The 23,102-nt window shown below is 50.7% G+C and overlaps 1 protein-coding gene across 3 annotated transcripts in view; it reads right to left on the reverse strand.

The window, feature by feature from the left end:
* Window positions 1-462: 462 nt before the first annotated feature.
* Window positions 463-23,102, reverse strand: part of BTBD9 (BTB domain containing 9) — a 413,308-nt gene continuing 390,668 nt past the window's right edge. For all 3 annotated transcript variants that reach the window (XM_042938624.1, XM_042938625.1, XM_042938626.1), the window contains exon 11: window positions 463-4,276. In XM_042938624.1, coding sequence (XP_042794558.1) covers window positions 4,079-4,276 — 198 coding nt within the window. In that variant the 3' untranslated portion in view covers window positions 463-4,078. The remainder of the gene's footprint in view (window positions 4,277-23,102) is intronic.

A 23,102-nucleotide genomic window follows, 5' to 3' on the forward strand; every position in this document is an offset into this window, starting at 1 on the left:
CGCTAATGAGGAGAAACTCCTGGAAGGAGAAGTTTAATTTTCTTTCCCTCTTTTCACACCGTTCTTCCCTGTCCAAAGGGAGGTTCTTGATCGAAGCCTGCGGTGGGGCATGTATGCTCCCTCTATTACCCAGTGGCCCTGGCACACACCATGCTCTCCTTTTTATTGAAGATGATACCTTGTTTTCTTTTCCAAGTCTCTATCTAGAAAGAATAAGTGATTACAATTTTGTTATCTTCTAAAAAAAAAAAAAAAAAAGGTGAAGTGGATGGTTCAGATCCATCTGCACAGCGATTTGACAATTGGGGTGACAGTATAACTACAGAGCAATTTTTTGCACAATTGAGAACTCTTTTTTTTTTTTTTTTGGCCAAGGAATCAGTCTAACAAACACATCCCACTCTTGCTGAAAATAATTTCTTTTCCCAACTCTTCTAGGAATAAAACACTTTTAATGTATTTGTCAGGAATCGACACTTCATTTAATAAGATTTAAAAAGTGACAATTTAAAGAGCAATTGAGAAGAGTCCCACATTCATCACGGCTCATGGTTCTAACTAAAATCAGAAGAAGAAAACCAGAAAAAGCACTGAGACCATGAGAAAACAAGCATCTGTGTCTGGGTGGGTGTGCGCACGTGTCCTACTATTACAGCTGGTTCGGGTCCCAAGTGCTCAGCAGCAACCTCACCTTTCAGACCGCCTTGACCAGGCCGCCAGCCCCACTGGGACACGCCCCGCCTGGCCTGCTGTCACCCCGGCTGGCCCTCCCAGGAGCCACCAGAAGGTGAAGGCCATCCCCCGCCAAAGCCCCAGTGCGGTTTGTTTTTTACTCTCCTGAAAAAGAAGGTGAAGGCCATCCCCCGCCAAAGCCCCAGTGCGGTTTGTTTTTTACTCTCCTGAAAAACATGATCTAAAATGACGAGCAGGGGGTTCTGGCAGTGTTCTGTTTCCTGACCTGGGCAGTGGTTGCACAGTTTCTAACTGAGAAGCATCCCAGTAAAGGGCCAGGGGCCACAAGCACCCCTCTGTCTGTCTCCCCTGGGGGCCAGGCCTCACCAGGCCTCTCCTCAAACCAAACACCACCAGGGCTGCATCCTCACAGGGGTGGGGGAGCCACAGCCCCTCATCGGCCCTGGCCCCCTCATCGCTGGGCCGTTTCCCTCCTCACACTTCACGGCGGAGTTAGCCTCCACCGCCTGTTGGGTTGAGGACTCTGTGGGCACCTGGGAATCCTTCCAGCTGTGTGCCAGGCTGTCTTATCTGCTCTCCCATTCAGCTCCCTTAGTCTGTTTAAGCTTCGGGCCATTTTGGTCTAGTTGGCTGCAGGGAGAAGTCCCCCGCAGGGCCAGCCAGGGCCCTGAATGCCAGTCAACTGAGGACCTCTTCTCGGCTGCCCACTCACCCCTCATTCCCCGGAGATCTGTGCTTCACCCGGCATCTGTTTGGTGCCACACACCTCCACCGGGCTCTGCAGGCCCCATCCAGAAGGCCCTGGCCCAGCCAGCAGAAGGAGCCCCTCCCTGCTCCCGGATCAGAAGGCCCATCACGGGAGATGGAGCCCACTGGCCTGGTAACGGGAGGTAGACCAGAGCAGCTTCTGAGCTCTGTCGGTGTCTGCCTGGGGTCCCGAGAAGGCTTCCCTGCAGGCAAGGCCTCCAGTCAGCACCGGGAGACGGCATGGCCAGCTGATGGCTTGCGGAGATGCCTTCAGAACCACCCCACGCCTCCCGCCCACTGTCGTGTGTGATCGGCATGGCTTCATCTTCCCCTTCTTCCCTTACTGGATCAAAGTCCATTCTCTCAAGACCTCATAGCGACGTGTGGAAGGTGGGAACACCGATGGAAATCTGTGGGAGAGAGGAGGAGACAGCAAGCCGCTGGCTGGGCAAGGCCCAGATGTGGGTCTGGTGCTAAAGCCTCATGGTCTGTGCCTTTTCGGACGGGACGGTGAGCTGCCAGACCAGCTTGGTTACCTGTGCCTGGGATGGCGACATGTACCGTGTGGGGCAGTGGGGCTGCACGGTCTGGACATAGAGGGTTGGAACCTTCCAGGTCCTCGCCAGCCCGCTCCCCTCTTCCCAGGTCAGCAGTGCCAGCCCCTGAGCCCAGGGACTCCTCTCTGGACAGGAGACTTCAAAGTTGAGAAGGAACCCTCTGAATGGATACTTTCCAAACATCGGAACTCAGCCCTTGCTGACTTATGGGGCTCCTCTGTTCTCGCTGGGCAGGACTGCACTGCTGAAGGAAGTGCCGAGTGGACAGGAATTCTCCAGGCTAATTGGCAACCACGTGCTGAATGCTGACAAAGGCAGCGGCCAAGTCACAGAGGGCAGCCACCCACGGCAAGCAGGAGGTACTGCCATCTGTTCCAGGAGCCTCCCTCCCCTCGCGAGCTGCCTGGCACCCCTCAGGGGTGCCGTTCACCCCACACAGTGGGGAAGGGGTCACATGCATGGGCTGAGGGCAGAGGGGGACCTGGAGCCCCCTGTGGCACAAGCAGGGACGCTGGCCCCATGGTTTCTCCTTCCCGCCAATGTTCAAACAGAAAGCCCACCTAACTTAACTGTTTAATCATGCGGTTTGATGACCCCCTGTTCCCATGTCAATAGATCACTCAAAACGAAGGTATACTGGGGAAAGCATTTAGTTAGTTGGGCCAGTGGTTCTGTGTACGCCCACAACCGATATCTTTCAGACACCAGAGAAGAGCCCCCATGAAAGCCCATCTTCCTCCAAGTGGGGTCACAGGGTGTGCAGAGGACCTGGGTGTGCATCTGGGGGACCAGAGGACCACGGTGCCCAGCCTGACTGAGCTTCCCGTGGAGTTGAGTGTGACAGAGCCCTCGGGTGAGCTCCGGAGAGGAGTGAAAATCAAAAGGCAGTCTGATCAAGTTCCACGGGGTAGTTAGTGCTAGACTGGAAATTACTAAGTGAGAGACATGACAGAGCCAGATGAAGCGACGGCAGTCAGAGAAGATGGTCTCGAGGAGGATGAGGAGAAAAGCTTCTTAGAACGGCTTTTTCTTCCAATCCCCAGTTGAATCGTGTGGTCTGGGGGTGAAACACAGCAACCCCCGAACTGCAAAGGCCCAGTTTTGTGTTCCAGACACCGACGGGCAGGAGGGCTGCCCTCCCCCAGGCTCAGCTAACCTGTGGTGACTGGAGGGAGCGTTCCACCCAACTGGAAGCCGCTACAGACTTATATATATACATTTACATACGTGTGAACATTAAATTAGCGGGTGGCATAAGAACTAGTTCCTTGTCAGCCTCCCAAGCTTAGAGGCGAGGTACATTTCAGGAATGACAGGCGAGTCACTCAGGAACTCGAGTGACCATTAACTCCAGTGTCCTCGCACTGATTTGCTGTGTGTTTTCTTGAACTTCCTCAAAGGATTTTCCTGGTCAGACCGGGTGCCATGATGAGCCGAATCTCAGCCTCGTGCAGGCCGTGTGCACAGTATCTCTGCTCCACCCCAGGCTTAACCGTTCAAAACCAAGGAAAGAAAATTACAGCATCAAAAGGGATTAAAACAAGTAATTTGCTGTTTGAGCGTTTCAAAAAGAACTGGAACACCTATGATTCAGCAAATGGATGCTAACTAAGAAATAAAAAAATCATTTAGTTGCCAGGGCGATGTGTTCCATGAAAGTAAACACTCTACGGAAACCCATTTCCTACAGGGAGCCTCCAGGTAATAAAGGCCTAACATATTCTCCTCCGCTTGAGTGCTGGCGGGCCATTTCTGTATTCTGACACGGGCCTGTCTACCGCTTCCTCCTGTCCCCTTTGCCCGGGTTAGATTAGAGAGGTAGGGTGTTAATGGTGGGCTTGATGAAGATTGAGGACCCATTTTCTCCCCCTGGAGACCAGCCTGATTTGAACAAATTGAGGAGAACAAAGCAGCCCCTTTCTGTCCTTGGGAGAAAGCCTGTTCTGTGTCCATTTTTGCAGCCAGGTCTGCTCCTCCCCGGAGGGGGAGAGGGGCAGTCCACAGAGATCCCTCCTGGGAGGACACCGGTTCTTGCCGCTGCCCCTGGGGCCCACCCACATCACTCCACATCTGTGCCCCGGTTACTGGTGTTGCCGGTTGGGAGAGCGGGAGACGGAGCCTGGGCTGGAAGGCAGTGAGCTGCCACCGGGGGCCTGCAGGGCGTGGGGGTCGAGCGGCGGCCCCACCAGGCTGGGGTCCCCCGTCCCCGACTCCTCACTGTTGTCCTCCTTCTGGCTGCTCTGCTGCTCTGGACACTCAAAGTGGACACAGTGGAACACCTGCAGAGAGAGAGCAAAGGCCGGTGAGCGACGGCCATTGTCCAGCCTCCGGAGGCTGCCGATGTCCTGCCCGCCGCCCCTGCGCAGACCTGGGACAGTGACTAACAGGTGACACATGGTTCAGTCAGGTGGGGTGAAAGTACATGGGCCGAGGGTCTAAAAGGTACAGCCAGCACGACATGGATTCCTATAGACTGTTCTCACCGGATGACTCCATTTTTGGTTACCTTCATCATATGAGCTCTTCTTTTTAAATTAATTAATCCTTGCATTTGGCAGCAGGGTTAAAAGTCAACAGGGGTTGACTGGTGACAGCGCAAAACTGTAGTAAAACCCCCTGCATTGTACACTATAAATGGGTGAGTTGTATGGCAAGTGAATTATATTTCAATAAAGTTGCCCTTAAAAATAAAAAGCCAGCAGGGTGTCACCCTGGGGGAGGAGCAGCTTATCTCCAAGGGTCCAAGTGAGTCCCTCCCTCTCATGCTCTTCCTGTGCCCTCAGGAAGGGAACAGCTCCTGACGTGTAATTATCTGCTGGGCAGCATTGCTGGGGAAGGGGCTTCACCCTGACGTGGTTTGGGCCAACCTAGAATGAACACCCTCACGTGGATTCTGGACTTCAAGCTGTTATTACAAAGCTGTAATCATCAAGGCAGTATGATACTGGCACAAAAACAGACACACACATCAACAGAACAGAATAGAGAACCCAGAAATGAACCCGCAGCTAGATGGTCAATTAATCTTTGATGAAGCAGGAAAGATCATCCAATAGAAAAAAGACAATCTCTTCAACAAATGGTGTTAGGAAAACTGGACAGTTGGGGCACCTAGGTGGCTCAGTTGGTTAAGCATCTGATTTCGCTCCGGTCATGATCTTGAGGTTTGTGAGTTTGAGCCCTGTGTCTGGCTCTGTGCTGACAGCTCAGAGCCTGGAGCCTGGTTCGGATTCTGTGTCTCCCTCTCTCTTTGCTCCTCCCCGGTTCACTCTCGGTCTCTCAAAAATAAACATTAAAATTTAAAAAAAAAAAGGAAACTGGACAGCAACATGCAGAATGAGATTGGACCACTTTCTTACACCACACACACACAAAAAATTCAAAATGAATGAAAGACCTAAATGTGAGACCAGAAACCATCAAAATCCTAGAGGAGAACACAGGCAGCAATCTCTTTGACCTTGGCCACAGCAACTTCTTACTAGACACGTCGCCAGAGTCAAGGGAAACAAAAGTAAAAATGAACTATTGGGATGTCATCAAGATAAGAAACCTCTGCACAGCAAAGGAAACAATCAACAGAACTAAAAGGCAGCCTATGGAATGAGAAAAGATATTTGTAAATGACATATCAGATAAAGAGTTAGTATCAAATATCTATAAGGAACTTACCAAACTCAACACCCAAAAAACAAATAACTCAGTTTAAGAAATGGGCAGAAGACATAGATACTTTTCCAAAGAAGACATCCAGATGGCTAACAGACAAATGAAAAGATGCATCACCAGGGAAATACAAACCAAAACCACAATGAAATACCACCTCATATCTGTCAGAATGGCTAGAATCAACAACACAAGAAATAATAGGTGCTTGTGAGGATGAGAAAGGGGAACCCTCTTGCACTGTTGGTGGGAATGAAAACTGGTGTGGCCATTCTGAAGAACAGTATGGAGGTTCCTCAAAAAACTAAAAATAGAACTACCCTATGATCCAGCAATTGCAGTATTAGGTATTTACCCGAAGGATACAAAAATACAGATTCGAAGGGACATAGGCACCCCAATGTTTATAGCAGTATTATCAACAATAGCCAAACTATGGAGAGAGCCCAAATGTCCACTGACTGATGAATGGATAAAGAAGGTGTGGTATATATACAATGGAATATTACTCAGCCATCAAAAAGAATGAAATCTTGCCATTTGCAATGATGTGGATGGAACTAGGTGTATTATGCTAAGGGAAATAAGTCAGTCAGAGAAAGATAAATAGCATATGATTTCACTTATATGTGGAATTTAAGAAACAAAACAGATGAACACATGGGAAAGGGGGGAAAAAGAGGAGAGAGGGAAATAAATCACAAGAGACTCTTAACGATAGAGAACACACTGTGGGTTGATGGAGGGAGGGAGGTTGGGGGTGGGCTAGATGGGTGACGGGTACTAAGGAGGGCACTTGTGATGAGCACTGGGTGTTGTAAGTGATGAATCACCTGAAACCAATATTTCATTGTATGTTAACTAAGATTTAGATTTTAAAAAAAAGGAAAAGAAACCCTCACATGGAAGAGCCAGCCACCCCCAGGAGCCAGGAAAAGCTTACTACCTGGAAGCATGACCGAGTTCTGTACTCAGTGTTGGGCCAACTATTATGTGAACAGGGCACAGCACAGAGCTCAGCAAGTAAGGGGGAGGCATGGCCGACCCTGAGAATACACAGCATGGGGTGTGTGTGTGTTTGTGTGTGAGAGCCTAACATACCCGCTGTGAAACAGAAGGTGTGTGAGCTGGGGGTATAGTGACAGGGGACAGTCAGGAACTCTGTCAGAGGTGGGCCTTTGGGGAAGCTGACCTACGCCCTCCCCTGCACACACGGAAGTTCCTTTCTTCACTAACAACCATATCCTTCTGGGGTTCTAGCCCCCTGGGGCCTGCCCTGAACTCTTGAAGGGGAGGAATCACATCCTCTGCAGTGGTGGTCTCTGGTGTGGGGTACACAGATTCACTTTCCAAGGAGCAAGCTGGCAGTTCTGAGGGAATCCGTTTCCAGGTCCTCAATATCTGTATTTTCCAACACTGTCTAAGAACATGACTGAATTCACAACACCCTTCCCCACCTCACAGAAGGAAAGCACAGCCCCCTCACCTGCCCTCAGCAAGGGGCCCTGACACCTCCTGGCCCCCCTGAGGGTGAAGATCCGCTCAAGTGTATTCGTGCCTCATGTAATTTCTTAAACGTAATTGGGATTTTTCCAGAACTAAAACATTTTCAAGATACACTGGCTAAGGCCCATGAGTAAAAGTTTTGCACAATGACTTTCGGATTTGGTATGCCTTATTTAATGAATTGGTTAAAATCATGTCACCAAATATTTATTCCTAGTAATTGGTCATCTTCCATCTTACAAAACGTTTATTTTTTAACCTCATATTTATAAAAATAATTGTATTTAAACTTAGTAGCTCACTTCTCAACCTTAAATGTTCAAAGGATTACTTTTTTCCAAAGTTCTTTTATGGGATAAGTGAACAAAATGTTTGAAGGCCATGACTGCTGTACTTAGGAGATTCGAAGGGGAAAAAAAAAAGTTAGGGAGGGTGGCAAACCATAAGCGACTCTTAAATACTGAGAATAAACTGAGAGTTGATGGGGGAGGGAGGGAGGGTAGGGTAGGTGATGGGCATCGAGGAGGGCACCGGTTGGGATGAGCACTGGGTGTTGTATGGAAACCAATTTGACAATAGATTTCATATTAAAAAAAAAAAAAAAAAGCTAATAGGCATGGCTTGGAGGGAAGGAGAGGGCATCGGGTTTAGAAGTGTTCCAGGCAAGGGGAAGAACACAGGGGAGGAAAGGGCCCAGTGATGTCGGAGGAAAAGATCCGAGTCAGCAGGGCCGGCGAGGTCTCTGAGGCAGGAACACCCCATGACATGCTCATCCCATGTCCCACAGAGCTGGGCCTGTACATCAGATCCAACAACAAAGACTGACCTCAAAAGGACCCGTGCTGGTGATGCACTACTGGGATATTTGAAAAGACTCATCTGGCAATGAGGGCAGGGTGGTCAGCTTGGGGCCCACAGGCTGTCCTCAACAAGGGGTGAGAGCTTTGGGCGGGAGGTCAAAGAGGCCAAGGAGAGGAGTTACAGCCCATGAGGTGATTAAAGAGAAACACACACTGATCTTGGTTACTTGTTAGAGGTGAAGTTCAGCAAAGTGGAACAAATCCAAGAGGGGTCCCAGACTTCTGAGATGAGCTGGCACAGGAGGCTGGAGCCCAGGCATCTGCTGGAGCCCAGGTAAGAGGGGCCGCACAGGCTCACTGGGGAAACTGAGAGGTGAGGAGGGCTCTGGCAGTGGTGGATCCCAGCGAGAGGCAGGGGGGTGACGGGAGGGAGGCAATAGGGGCAGATGAAGCCTCACCTGGAATGGGGTTTAGGGATGAGTCCTAAACCCTTAGGGACTTAGGGATGAGGGCCTGATGGCACAAGAGAGTCTTTTTTTTTTTTTTTTTTTTTTTTTTTTTAATTTTTTTTTTTTTCAACGTTTTTTATTTATTTTTGGGACAGAGAGAGACAGAGCATGAACGGGGGAGGGGCAGAGAGAGAGGGAGACACAGAATCGGAAGCAGGCTCCAGGCTCCGAGCCATCAGCCCAGAGCCTGACGCGGGGCTCGAACCCACGGACCGCGAGATCGTGACCTGGCTGAAGTCGGACGCTTAACCGACTGCGCCACCCAGGCGCCCCACAAGAGAGTCTTAAACAAACTGGTATGCTAGGCTAGGCTGGGCTGGGCTGGGATAGGAACTGAGGCTGGGGGACCGATGGGGCAGAAGCCCAGCCGCTAGACCCAAGCATCCTGGACAAACACCTCGTTCTCCCTCTCATCCCCAGGCTTCTGCTTAAAGAAGTAAGTGGTGGAATTTGTAAAGTTACCACTGAACTTGGCTGCAGATGCTGAGTGTGTAACTGCTTTGTAGTGATATTCATGCAAAGGGCTGGTGGGAGCCTGGAGCCTGCGCAGACAGCGTGCAAGGCAGGCTGTGTGCCACAGGGGCATAGGGGCATGGCACACTCCCGGCCCTTCCCTGGTCACCCAGTGCTTCCTGGAGAACTGCAACCCCTGCTCCCTTGGATGGGGGTCCACCCCTTCTTTCCCAGGGCCTGCTGGCTGGAGAGGAGCCATTCAACTCTGGATCTGCCCATGTTTGGTGAGTCTGCTCCTGGATGAGGGTCCATCTGTAGTGGATATGGCACTGGTATCCTGGGAGTGGGCAGGATGTGGGGCAGGGCTGGTGGGCACCTGTTTCTCTCCCCAAGGGAGGAAGTGCAAGCAGAGGGTGGGGGGCGGGGGGTGGACGAGGAACCATCTCTCCTTTGTCCCGGGGGCTCTATGTCCTCCACGGCTCCAGTGTGTGCATGCACATGCATCGTGCACACATACACACATGTGCATGTACACACACACACCCTTTTTACTGTAGAATCAAATTCACAGAAGGCAAATGTGGTATCAACTATGAGATTATAAATTCTGTGCTTACCTTCCTGCATCACTATTTTCTCCACATTCCCACTTTAATTCATTTATCTACAGCTGTTTCAAATTTCACATCTCAAACTCTAACGTGAAGACTGAGGCCATATGTCTTCAGGTCTATCCTGTTCATTTTGGCAAAGCCGGTCTCCCTCAGAGCGAGCAGATTCCACTCCCTGAAGCTCAGGTGGCCCTGTCCTCACCATGGTGCTTCCTGGGGGCCTCACGGTGCCAGCTGCCCTCAGTACCCCCGTGTCACCTTTCCTCTCTTTCCTTCCTCTGCCTGTTCTAGCACATCTCTCTGCTTGGGCCCATCTGCAGGTGCTTACTGGTCAAAAGTTCAATGGGAGAGCCTTTCATGGGGATTTTAAACTGTCTGGGCCATTGGCTCTGACCTGTACCATGCAGGGCAAATTTGAACAGCTTCCTGGTAGCAGCTATCCATCTATTCCCCTCCATCAATTTAACGTTCTCACAGCTTTTCAAGTGACAAGACCATCTTTCGGTGGGTTAGCGACAGTCCTCTGGCTTTATTAACACTCCTCTTTCCAAGTAAGGAGGGGGTGGGGGGTTGGGAGGGAGGGGATGGTGCTGTTGGGCACAGCTCTGCTGCCTGGAGCCCCACCCCCACCCCTGCCCCCTCTCCCAAGCCCCTCCCTGGAGCTTTTCCTAAGCCAGCAAACATCCTGTTCTCTTTCTCAGTCCGACCGACCGGTCACACTCTGTCCCCAGAGCCCACATCTCCACCCTCTGAGAGGGAAATGTTCTGAACATGCTGTACTTACTGCACCTTCCCCTTTCCAACCCTGAGCCCTTTTCCTGTCCCATCGTGCTGTTGTTTGTGTAATCCCATCGCCTGCGTTCTCAGCCCCGATCTCCAGAGGTTATCCCTCAGGCCCCTGAGCTGATGCTAATCCCTGCACTGACTGAGACTTATCCCCCTCCTTCTCCTCAGTGTCCTTAATTTCTGGGTGAGCTCTTGCCCCACAGGCCCTGCGAGGCTTTAGGCTCCCCTACCAAAGCCCGGCCCCCTCCTGCCTCTGTCTACCCACCTTGCAACCTTGCAACTCAAGGACCGAGGTGTGGCTGCCCTTTCTCCCATGCAGCCCTTGCACAATGATAAACACATCAGTACAAATTCTGGATTGAAAGATAAAATTTAAAAAACTCTCAGTGAGGCTGGGCGCTAACAGCTGGTCCTTCAGAACATGCCTCTCACCTGGGAAAGGGTCCACATCAGCGACACTACCATCTGCTCTGCATGGTGCTGGTGAAGCCTGGGAAGACTGTATGTAGTGGGTGCCTAATGAATGCTTGCTGGCTTGCTTCTTGTTGCCCTCATTTCCACTGTCATTCCTGCTTCTAGCCTGCATTTCTTTCTTAACTTGGGTGATGCTGACTGCACAACCGTCTTTAGCCCATTTGACCCACCTGTTTTAAAATAATAGTGCAAACGGCTGTTATCCCCAACACACCTCACAATGCTGACAGCGAATCTCCACTGGCTGTTTTGTGTTCTGCTCTGGCTATTCCTCCCTGAGAAATCATAGTCGCTGCTCCCCTGCCACCAGTGGTCAGTCCTTCCACCTGAGGTAGGGCAGACTGGAGGCCGTGGAAATCCCAGCTGCCTGACTGTGTTCATGCGGCCCCGGGGTGGGCACACATGTGACCGGACCGGGGGATGGGGCCACACCTCCGAGCTGAGCTTCAGTTTGGGACTTGGAATCCTGAGTGTCGCTGAAGGACCAATTAACTTTAACATGGGTTCCCTGAGCATCTCCAGGGAGCCAAGCAGGCTCTGCCAGATTCAAAGGCAACACACAGGAAACAGTTAATTTTATTAAGTCACAAACTGGTGTAGTGAGGATTTTAAGTGGAAAAGGGTGTTTTACAAATAGAAAGGTGGGTAAGTCTTACCCAGTGACTGGAGTCACTGAAGGGGTAAAACGTGCAGTGGGAATCAGAACGAGCAGGCAAAGGGCAGGCGGGAGTCGGGAAATGAAGGGTGCCTCTGCGTGCCAGGCGCTGAGGACAGAGCGAGCCCCACACAGGCGGCAGGTGTGGCTAGAGGAACTGGGTGAATGGGGCCTGGAGGTCAGGAGGTTTGAGTGCATTCATTCACTCCACAACACTTATGATGCACCACCTGCATGCCCACCATGCGGGTCCTGGCCCCTCAGAGGGTGCATCATCTGATGAGGACAAAGGACACCTCACTGGACAGGCAAATGGCTCTGGGCCTACAGGGAGCCATGAGGGTGTGGTGGGGTCCCAACCGGCCCGGGGGAGTCGGAAATGCTTCCTGGGGGAGGAGATGCCAGAGCTGAGTCGGGAAGCTTGAGGCAGCCAAGCAGGAAAGGCCAGAGGAGGGAGCCCTTGGCGCAGCAGGAGAGGGGAGGCTACTGTAGCTCTAGCCTTGGGGGGGAGGGTGATGATGGAGAGAGCAGGAGGGTGCAGGCTGGGTGCAGTGGGGCCATGGCCCAGGGCAGTGCCATGAGGGACTGACCAGACCTGGGTGGGGAGCAGGGGACAGGGGCTCTGGACAGAAGAGACTCTTAAAAAGGGATTAAATTTAAAATATTACAAAAGAAATACATGTTTATGGTGACAACTAATAAAAGTGGTTAAAGGAGGAAGGTAGATGACAACAAATCCTTCAACACTGAAACCCCCTGATGTAGACTAGCCATTTGGGATAAACAGAAAGAGTCCTTTTTAAAGGAAGAGTAACAGAACTGGGTAACAGATGAGGTGAGACCGACACAGGAAAGAAAAGGCTCCGGGGATTCTCTGGGAGGACAGAGATGGCAGCAGCGGGTCCCAGGGGGCTCCCGGCTCAGCCAACCTCTGAGGGCCCGTCCTCATCTTCAGATCCTTTCCCTGCTTTTGTTTTTCACACTTCAACTGCCCCACTGAGCACAAACACTGACCAGGCGCTAAGCAGGGGTGCCCCTGCCTGTAGGAGTTTACTGTTCTGCAAAGGAGGCAGCAGTGTGCCCAAGGTCACATGCGTGGTGGCATTCTGCCTCAGGGCCAAGCAGCTCTGAGCCGGCTCACCCGTCTGCAGAACAGTGTGCAGGCTGGGCTGTGGTTGAGGATCCACCCACCCGCCAGCTGAACCTAACACAGTGCGAAGCCAACACCCGCCACGTCCTGGGCTACGGCACCTCACCACCATCATCTCGTGCAAAACTGCCGTTCCCCCTGTCGGGACCTTGGGCACCCAGAGAGGAGGCCTAACTGTTCTCAGGAGCGGGGGTGGAAGGCGAGCCTGTTGTGGGGAAACTGGCTCCTTCCTCGGGGATCACGTTGGTCGGAAGGGGCCTGAAGCGCCTCCCTCCTCCTGCCGCAGGGCCCCTGCTCTCACACGGAAACCAGGGGAGGGAGCGATGGCTCGGGGGCGCGGGGTGCCATCGAAAGTGTGCCACCTGCCCGCCACACCCTCAGGCTGCTCTGCCCAAGTGCACCTCTGGCCTCCCTCTAGGTGGAACAGCCAGGTTCTGAGTTTCTCTTCACTCAGAAGCTTGTGCAATTCAATTTCTTTCCTGCGAACCTTCCCAAGACTGCAATACCCCTCGGAAACGATGTGACCAAAAGTGAATGAGGCATACAGGGCAGAGTCGCACTACTGATTTATGCAAAACCATTACGACCGCCGCCGCATCATTTTCCCTTCCCCTTTTCGGCAATCATGTATCCCATTAGCCTGTTTGATTGCCGCCGCTCACAAAGGGGCACCTTCGCTGAACCAGCTTCAATGGCCTCTGGATCTATCCCTGGAGAGGAGCCGGCTAATTTGGAATGTAGTCGTGTGTATGAATCCGACACAGCCTTAGTCGCTATCCGGGTGTCCTTTTTTTGGTAGCTGCTGTTTATTATCACTTTGCCTTTCCTCTCTGGGAGCCATAATTTTCGACATGTTTGAGATAGTCTGGGGTGTTCTTTTTCTCTGTGAACCCTGGAAAGGATGAGCACAAACGCTCTGGCCTCTTCTCGGTGACGGGGCTGGCTCCTCGGCTGGCCGCTGTCTGCCGCCTTTCATTACAGGGACTCCCCAAGCACGCTGTGCTCGACACATCTTCAAGGGTTTTAGAAGCAGAGAAGCCTCTGCTAATTTTCCCAAGTTGCACTAAGAGTCCGCCGTGAACTGTAGCAGAAATTGGGAAAATTTAATAAATGTTGATCCGTGGCTCTACCTTGCTTTTCTGGTTTCTCCTGAGTAATTTTCACAGACTGCTTTCATGCCAACCAATACAAATAGGATTCCTGACCCAAGCTTTCAGCTTACATTTCCAAGGTGACATATCTTTATAAAATAGATACCACCTCTCAGTGATATCGGCCCGTAAGTCAGACACAGAGACATGGCTTCTGAATTATGCCACCCTGAAGACTGCCGATCTTTCTTCACCCCACACCCACTGTGCGTTCAATGAGCATTGACAGATCCTGACGCTTGTGACAATTGACATCTTTCTTACACTCACCTCAGGGGCAGAGGTCAAGAGTCCCCTCTGTAGGCTGCGGGGATGTTTTACTTTTTGTTCCTTTAAAAATGAAGTCCAAGTGTCTCTGACAAAACACCCCTTTTTATAAACAAAAGTTCTGTAATTGTACATCTGAACAGCCCAAACCATTGTTTTCAGTTAGGAAACCCTCTTCAGAGGGAGATATTTCCAGATTCTGAACAATACTTTTTCAGTATTGCTTACAGATGATAGGATGCCCACATCGTTTTGCACAAATATTTAGTCCTAATACATGTAGAAGTACATTTCTTGGTGACACTGCTTTTATATGGCAAGTTTTTAAACTTTCCAGTATCACTTTCCCATATTCATGTAGGCCAGGGCACCCACAGATCCCTGGAACTTCACTGCTTGGAAGGTTCTGGAAAAAGAGTCTTTCCAATACCTATCAATACAGGCAGCCCCACAATCCCCAGTTACTGTTTTTGATGTGTGCACACTCCAGAGTTCCAGGGAGAGCGATTTACTCTCTTCGTAATTAAGTTGGCCCTGGAGTATTAGTGGCTTCTTTTTATTTTTGAAAAACTAAGAAACAGAAACGGGAGATGTTCTAGCTCCCAGGCAGAGCCTGGCAGGTGTGGCCTTACCAAGGCCCCCTTCCCACATCAAGGGAGAGTCTGTCTGTGGCCACTAGCCCCGGAAGGCCGGCACGCGTAGCCCCAGCTTTCCGGGAAAGTTCTTCACTTCCTCCAGGTGATGTGTGTCTGCTCCGCGTTGCAGCCCCAGCTGCTTGGAGATTTCGGGCCGGCTGCTAACTGCTGGCTCGGCACTAGGACGCCATTCGAGATTATCCTCACAAGCCGGGTTATCTCCCTTCTTTGCTGCTGGGCGGCCCCACGCCTCACCCACTCAGGTTCTTTGGGCGCCGCCTCCCAGGGCAGTGGTTTGGTGCCGAGTCGGTGCGGCTGCAGCACGGCACACACGAGGACCTTGCAGATCGCAGCGTAAGTGCAATGACACACGCTCACTGCTGGGTCGTTTTCCCTCTTCTCAAGCAAGTCTTCCATAATAGGCATTTAAGAATAAAGATGCCTAGAACAGGTCTTCTTTTGTAATTATGCTACAAATTAAGTATCTTCCTGCTTTTTCTGTCTCACTGGGAAGGAGACTGGATTTAAGATCGAATTCACTCTCCTTATTTCAAAGACAAGTGTCCTGAGAGCCAGGGAGTGAAGTGACTTGTTGGGGGGTCACAGAGCTGGTCGGGGGGGGGGGGGGGGTGAGGCTGGCACCAGTGCTGGGGTCTCCTGGGCCACACTCCACGAGGCCCTCCCTCCCTTCCACCCTCTGCTCTCTCCTCCTCCGCTCGTTCCCTACTTTGCCAGCCTGCACATCAGGGTTATTTCTCAGAGCTTACTTCTAGACCCTCTCCAGCCCTTTCTTCTTAGCCCGACTTCTGAGGTACTTGACCTGGATTGCGAGCTACATGTGTACTCCTTAAATCCACATTTTTGTGTGGATGGCACCTGTAACTCCCGCTCACTGTGTCCTACAGTATCTTGTAACTAAATGCTTCCACAGACTTTCCCCCAGCCACCACAGCCCTGCCATTCTCCAAGGTCATGGGGATGACAGCCCGGTGCAATCTTTAGCTCCTCCTCGTTCCTCAGATGCAAGTTGTCACAGGTGATTCCTGAGAGCTTATTTTCCTCAGAACACTGCACTATAGCTATGGCCCTCAGTCTGATTTATGGAGGGGCTACTGTGTGTGGGGCACGGGGCTGGGTGCTAGGACACGAAGATACCATGACACTGTCTCTGCTCTCAAGAAGTGCGGTGGAGGGGCACCTGGGTGGCTCATAATTAGTATCCAACTCCAGCTCAGGTCATGATTTCACTGTTCGTGGGTTCGAGCCCCGCATCGGGGTCTCTGCTGTCAGCGCAGAGCCTGCCTCAGATCCTCTGTCTCTCTCTCTCTGCTCCTCACCCCTCTCTCAAAAATAAACATTAAAAATTAAAAAAAAAAAAAAAGTGCAATATAGTGCGGGACCCAGGCAAAGCCTCTATTAATTAAGCAAACTCCTAGATGCCAGGCTGGCTTACCTGTCCCTATGCCCGGGGCCCTGCTGTTCCTGTGCTTCCCTGGTCTCTGGCCCACACCTGGTCCCGCCCTTGCAAATACCACCTCCATCTTGCATATACCCCACAGGGCATCCAGGTGCCACCTGAAACCTGGCTTGTGCTCGTTATTTCTCTTCCTGAGTAGGTTTTCTTTGTGCACATCCCTTCCCCATCACTGCCACATGATGCCCCCAGATGGCCCAGTTCCTTCTCCCTGACAGAAGTGGGAGTTTGAGGGCTGACACTGCGTCTCTGTCTGTAGGTCTTCCGAGGGAGAGGCTCACTGGTCCACTTTCTCTGTATCTCTCTGCGTCTCTGCCGCTGGGATGTCTGCTTCAGTTCTGGTGCTGACCGACCGGAAGTTCTGGCCTTGAGAGCCAGCCTATGACTGCTGTGACGTGTACCTGCCTTTGGAAGCTTAGAGCACAGCCTCCGGAGGATGCTGCCGGGGAAATCCCGGGGGGACCAGAGAGGGAGTGATCAGACCTGGTGGGGGTTTCTGGGAAATAATTAACACCAGGCCAGGAAGGAGCCTTTTTGTTTTGTTTCTAAAGAGCCCATTTCCCTGTTTTTGTTTTTTTCCCTTCACTAGAGCCACATGTTGCTATGGGAACGAGGATGGCACTGGGACCCACAGCCACTCACCGGCCTGACAGAAGCCTGTAAATAAATTCTGCCTCACTCCGGGCTCCGCGCTGAGTGGTCCTGGAGGGCAGCTCAAGCAGCCACTTGCTGACACTCTGTCCTGCTGGTGCCAGCGTGTGCAGGACCCTCCTGCGGCAAGCTCGCGAGCTGACTGCTATTCTGCCACGGCGAGCACGGAGCGCGCGGGGGACTCTGCAATCGCCCACCCTCCGCAACCCTCCACGACACGATCTCGTTCGTGTCTATGGGGTCCCCAGGGCCAGGATCATCTGACCCATTTCACGGATAAGGAAACCCCCTCCTCCGGCCCCGGCCCCGCATCCACGCACGCCAGCTGTGCTGCTTGGGCTGGCAGCCCGCACTGCCGTCTCCACCGCGGGCTGCCCTCCACGGTGCCACGAGTTCAGGCGCCCCTCACGTGGCTGACTTCCACCAGGCGCGAGGCTGAAATCCCTCTAAGGAAGGGCCCTGCCGTGGTTTCTCTCCTAGGCACTGGCTGGCACAGGAAGTGTGCCCACAGAAGCCACTTGCTAAGTCTGACTGTGCCGCGGCAGAGATGGGCTCACCTCTGTGGCTTTACTATTTATTATGCATTTGTGGGACACAGAGCAGCCTGGATGTTTTGAGAGACCAATTACCCGGATTCAAATCCTCACTCTGTCACTCACTAGCAGCATGACCCAGCAAGTCACTTAACATCACTTGGCTTTAGTTTCCTCATCAAATTTTCCTTTTTGCTTGAAACATTTTGGCTGTGAAAACCATGCACCAAAGAGTACATGGAAATGCAAACGTATAGCTTGTTGAATAACTATGTAACAAAAGCCATGCAAACTTTCAAGAACCCAGGAACATTGCTGGTGTACCATGGTCCCTCCACATGGCCGGCCCTTCCTGATCCAAGCCTCCCCACCCTGAGGAAGCCACAATTCTGGTTTTAATAATAATAATTCCTTTGCTTTTTTTTTTTTTTTTTAAGTTTTACCACCTGTGTCCACATCTTCAAATGTGATAGGTTACTTTTACCTGTTCTTGAAGTTTTAAGAACATAATCCTAATTTACGTATTCTTTTGTATCTGACTTCTTTCCCTTGGCATGCTGTGATATTCATCATGTAGATCACAGCCCCCTGGATGACGTACTAGGCTTGGCTTATCCATCTCCCTGGACAGATGACTGGGTGGTGTCCCACTTGGGTCTGGTATGAACGAATGGTGCTGCTGTGAACATTTTCATTCTTGCATAAGAGCTTCTTTAGAAAACACACGAGTGTGAGATGCTTAGTCTTAGGGCAGCATGCAGATGTGCAACTTTAGTAGATCTTACCAAACCATCCTCTTCGGCAACTACAGCAGGTCATACTCTCACAGCACTGGATGTGAGTTGCCCACTGCTCCTCATCTTTGCCAACACTTGGTACTGAGCTAATTCACTTTTAAAAAAATATTTTATTATTATTTTTTAATACGTATTTATTTTTGAGAGAGAGAGCACGAACAGGGAAGGGCCAGAGAGAGAGGGAGACACAGAATCTGAAGCAGGCTCCAGGCTCCGAGCTGTCAGCACAGAACCCGACGCGGGGCTCGAACCCACAAACCACGAGATCGTGACCTGAGCTGAAGTTGGATGCTTAACTGACAGCCACCCAGGTTCCCCTGAGCTACCTCATTTTTAAAAAGTGAGTGAGAGTAGAATCTACTTCCATATGACAGTTAGATAGTGTAATAAACCTAAAGGGTTTGGAATAGAGCCTGCCACACAGTAAGTGCTCAGTACACATGAGCTCCTGTTTTATAATTTATAATAAGAATAATCATTATAAAGGGTCTTGAACTAGGACATGCTGAGGTATGTGGCTTATTTACCTTTCCACTTACAAAAGTGACTGGTTTAAGAAACTCTTCATTGTGACTACAGAAAGTCTGCCTTAGACCACCACAGTCTCTTGATGGTGAGAACCTGTATTACTGAACCCTTTACGTGGCTGATTGATGCACAAGGGAGACTGAACAATTCCTTCACTCACTCAGCCAACAGGTACTCTATGCTGATGCGCACCAGGCCCATGCGAGGTGCCTGGGATACAAAGATAAATATGACACAGCCTCTTTCCTCAGCTGCACACACACAATAGGTGAAGTGGGACCCTGAGAGCAGCCTACAGACCATCAGCTCTATCCTCAGCTTCTGTTGACTTGGCAAAGGTTTGCATGTGGCTTCTTGGGAGCGGGACCCCAGTCTTTCTATATTGCAGATAGTTAGTTTCTTCTATAGTCTTTTTGAGCCCCCAGGGGCCATCTGTGCCCCTGAGCTCTCTGCCTACTGAAAAATCACTCCAGAACGTGCTCTCAAACCCGGGTTCCCATCCAAGCCATAAAAAGAAACAGGTACCACTTCTACTTCCTTTAATACACGGACAGATTTGCAGACAGCTCTCATCTGGACCTCGTCTGGCCTCTGAGGATGGAGGCATGTCCCTCTGTGGCCCTGCTACGATAATTAATGAAATGGAAACGAAGGGGTCCACGCGAGGTGCTGCTTCAAAAGCAGCAGGGCTCCTCCACGGTCTCCAGAGCTGAAACTGGAGATCTGCCGTGTCGTTTGTGGTGTTGTTGACAAGGCCCGGGTTGCGACCGTTTCCAGAAAAGAGAGCCTCAGAAAGCTAAACAGTACCTGCCTCCTGAACACGCAGAGTTGATTAGCAGTTGAGGAAGATGGGCAACCACGCGGGAACGACCTCACGACTGCCAGACTGGCGGCTGAGACCACTATAACGTGACTGAGGAAACAGCCCAGGAGGACCTTTCGGGCCACTGGCCCTGGGGAGAATCAGACAAATGGAAACAACTGAAGGAGAGCAGGATGAGAGGGCGGGCATGCTAAAAGACGCGTGTCTGCCATCTAGTGCCAAGCGGGACAAGAAGACAAAGGAAACCCTGCGCGTGGACAGAGAAGACATGCAAGAAAGGCAACCGAGGGTAAAGGGGAGAAACGCGAGCCGTGTGGGAAACAAGCCAAGCACAGGGAGACTGTGGAGCAGGGGATGACAGAGCACACGCTGGCGGGGAGGGAGAGGAAGCGTAAGAAGCGAAGATAAGTGACAAGGATGATGCCAAGTACACAAGGAGCGGGAGGTCACACGAGGCAGCGGTGGAGTCTGTAAGGTAAGCGTTAGGGAAATTTATTGACAGAAGTCGTAAACGTAGCTAAAAGATGAAATGAATTCATTGCTGCGGTGCTCACAAAGGATAGATGAGAGACAGATGCCAGCAGCAGACACACACTTCCCAGAGGAAAGGGATGAAATGCTGCAGGAAATCAGAAGCGTGCCAAAACAGGTGATCAAGAAATCTGAACCTCCACAGTGGCTGAGGCTGCTGTCACCTGAGAGCCCGATCGCAGGGAAGCGGGGAAATTAACATGCAGCGGTCGCAGGCGGACCTCGGGTGCAGGAAGGCCTGGCTGGTTGGGGTGGGATGCACACCCACGCTGGGCAGGAAATCCCAGGCTGTTTCAGCTCAGAGGCCTCTGCTGTTCCAGCAGCAGCCGGGATCCGGGGTCGGGGTAGGTTCCAGCACCACAGCCGCAAGCTGCTAGTAGCCCCAGCCACTGACACACTGTGCGGGCCACTTTCCACCTGCCACCAAAACAGACCGCCCGCGCCCCCCAGGAGTGTTCAAGTCAGAGGAACCTCTGAGCTGGGCCTTCCCTGCCATCCCCTGTCAGACCTTCTCCCTGGAGGGGGCAGCACCTGCAGAAAACAGTCTTCCTGGGAGATGTGGCAGTTACCCACATTTCTCTGTTACCCACACATGCTCAAAACCAATCCCATCTACGCTTCTTGAAATTAGCACAAAGCCTGTGGGTTGGTAACACTCAGTATCTAAAGGTCCTGCTTCTGACTAAATGAAGGCCACAGGTGTCATTTGGCAAACAAGCAGTGACAGGCTGAGGAAGTTCTGCCTCTCCCTATACCACCCTCAACTGTGAGACAGAGGGGCCCAGACCCCAATACCCTGATGGCAGATTTCTGGCTTCCATGGGACTAGAGATGGGCTTACCCTGGACCCCACCTCCCTGCCATCCTGGTTTCCTGACTCTGCCCCCAGCCTCCTTTCCCTGGCTGTCTGTGCCATCATGGCTCTCCTCCAGGGCTGCCTTCCCCAGGAGTCCTGCCCCACCAACCTTAGTCACCCCTCTTCCTATACTACAGCCTTGTCTCTCACACCTCTGAACATCACCACCCCAACTTAGACACATTCCCACTGTTCTCTAAGATAGGTGATACTTTTTCCAAAACTAGTATGCTGTAGGAGAGAATGCTTTGAGAGCTGCCATATTCTTTAAAGAAAACAATTTCTTTTGGTTAATATTTATTTTTGAGAGAGAGAGAGACAGAGTGCAAGGGGGTGGGGGCAGAGAATGAGACACAGAATCCGAAGCAAGGCTCCAGGCTCTGAGCTGTCAGCACAGAGCCTGACCTGGGGCTTGAACCCACGAACCATGAGATCACGACCTGAGCCGAAGTTGGACGCTCATCTGACTGAGCCACCCAGGGGCCCTGAGAGAGTGCTAGATTCTTGACACTCAGGGAGATTCAGCACTTTTGCGTCTTCTTGTGTGCTCTGAGAAAGACAGTTTGTGGGTGTTGCCTTATGATCCCATTCATTATTCATGTTATGATTTCAGATGTTTCCCAGTTGGCAACACCACATTGAGGCTTTTTTCCCTGAACAATAACTGACTCAGTCAGGCAGCCTGGCAAGTTGCTGCTCAGCCAGATGCAACAGATCACCGGTTAATTAGTCAACCTGTACAGACGGGCTGGTGAGTGTACTTGGAGTTCCCTGCATAGACAGTTCTGGAAACTCATTGGGAGGAGAAGGTCTTGCAATCCAACTTTAGGGTTCTGTAATGGGAAATTATTCCTCATTTGGTTACTGAGGTAGGTGACAGGGTTGGGGCTGAGTGCCGGGAGACCCTCCTAGATACATCCCAGTGCTCCCTGGCCTTCTCTGACCTAGAATTCCTTCTGCTGGAATACTAGACTGCAGAGTCCCATGTAGGGATTAAAGACAGAACTGGTTTGTTTTTTGGGGATGTATTATATAAGAAGTGACTGCACATGAAAAATATTCAATTTTAGCTTGATATATTATGTGAAGATAAATTTAAATTGTTTTCCAACTTGGTAAATAAAAAACACATAACTTAATGTAAGTATAAGTGGCAAAAAAATTGGGATTGATTGGCAAAATTTAAAAAATATGCTGAGTAATGTATGGGACGGTTGAATCACTATATTGTACACTTAAAACTAATATTAACACTGTATGTTAACTTTACTGAAATTACAATTTTTTAAAAAGATTAGAAAAAAATTTTTAAAAATAGGATATTTGGTTTGGGCCTCAAATATACATTGATTCAGATTCAAATTTACTTTTGTTACCTCATCAAAAAAAAAAAAAAGTGCTTTTATGACCTGATATTTAGAGTTCTTTAATTTTGTGCCTTAACAAATATCAATTTGTTTACTTTTACAATTTTCAGGTTTGGTTAGAAATGAAGAGGTAAGAGAGAAAGTTTCAGACTACTGTTTATAAGCTCTGCTCTCTAAGAAGCACACTGTAGGCACACTGTTCTAAATGAATAAAATGCAAATGCAAATGAATAAAAAGGCAAAATGAGTATAAATTATCACAATATTTTCAGTTTTGAGAATGCAAGTTGAAGTACCAGAAACACCCTGGTATGCTCTGGAGAATTCTGATTTGACAACCACAATGCACGAACCCAGGGCCAGCTATGTAATGTGCAGGGCTCAGCACAAAATGAAAATGTAGAGCCTTCTGTTCAAAAAAGCAGGAATAAAGCTTTATGTTTTCTCCCACAGTTCCTCTCTTGACCGGACACAGGGTTTTCTTTTGCTACTTAATGTTGCAATCCCTTGGGCAAGGGGACTCCGAGGCCGGGGCAGACCCACATAGGCGCCCGGGGCCCTATCCCGTGACTCAGGTGAGGGTCACACCAGACCCTGACCCTCCCTGCAAACACGCTGGGCCTCCAGGGGGAGTGGAGCGTGGTGGGAGGCATGGGTCAGGCTAGGATGGGGAGGCTGGGCAGGTCTAGGTACCAGGGGTCAGTGGGTGGCTGAGAACCTGTCCTGGGAAGGTGAGAGGGGGCAGAGGTGGGTCTGTGTGTAAACTGAGGCTCCCGGCCCCTGGTGAGTGCTCCACTTCCCCATGGAGCTCCCATTATGAAAACAAATTCACAGGTTAAATTGTGAAGAATTCAAGATGGTGCTGGAGAACATAAACCCCAA

Source organism: Panthera leo, chromosome B2 (genome assembly GCF_018350215.1).
Source record: "Panthera leo isolate Ple1 chromosome B2, P.leo_Ple1_pat1.1, whole genome shotgun sequence".
NCBI classification, from domain to species: Eukaryota; Metazoa; Chordata; class Mammalia; order Carnivora; family Felidae; genus Panthera; species Panthera leo.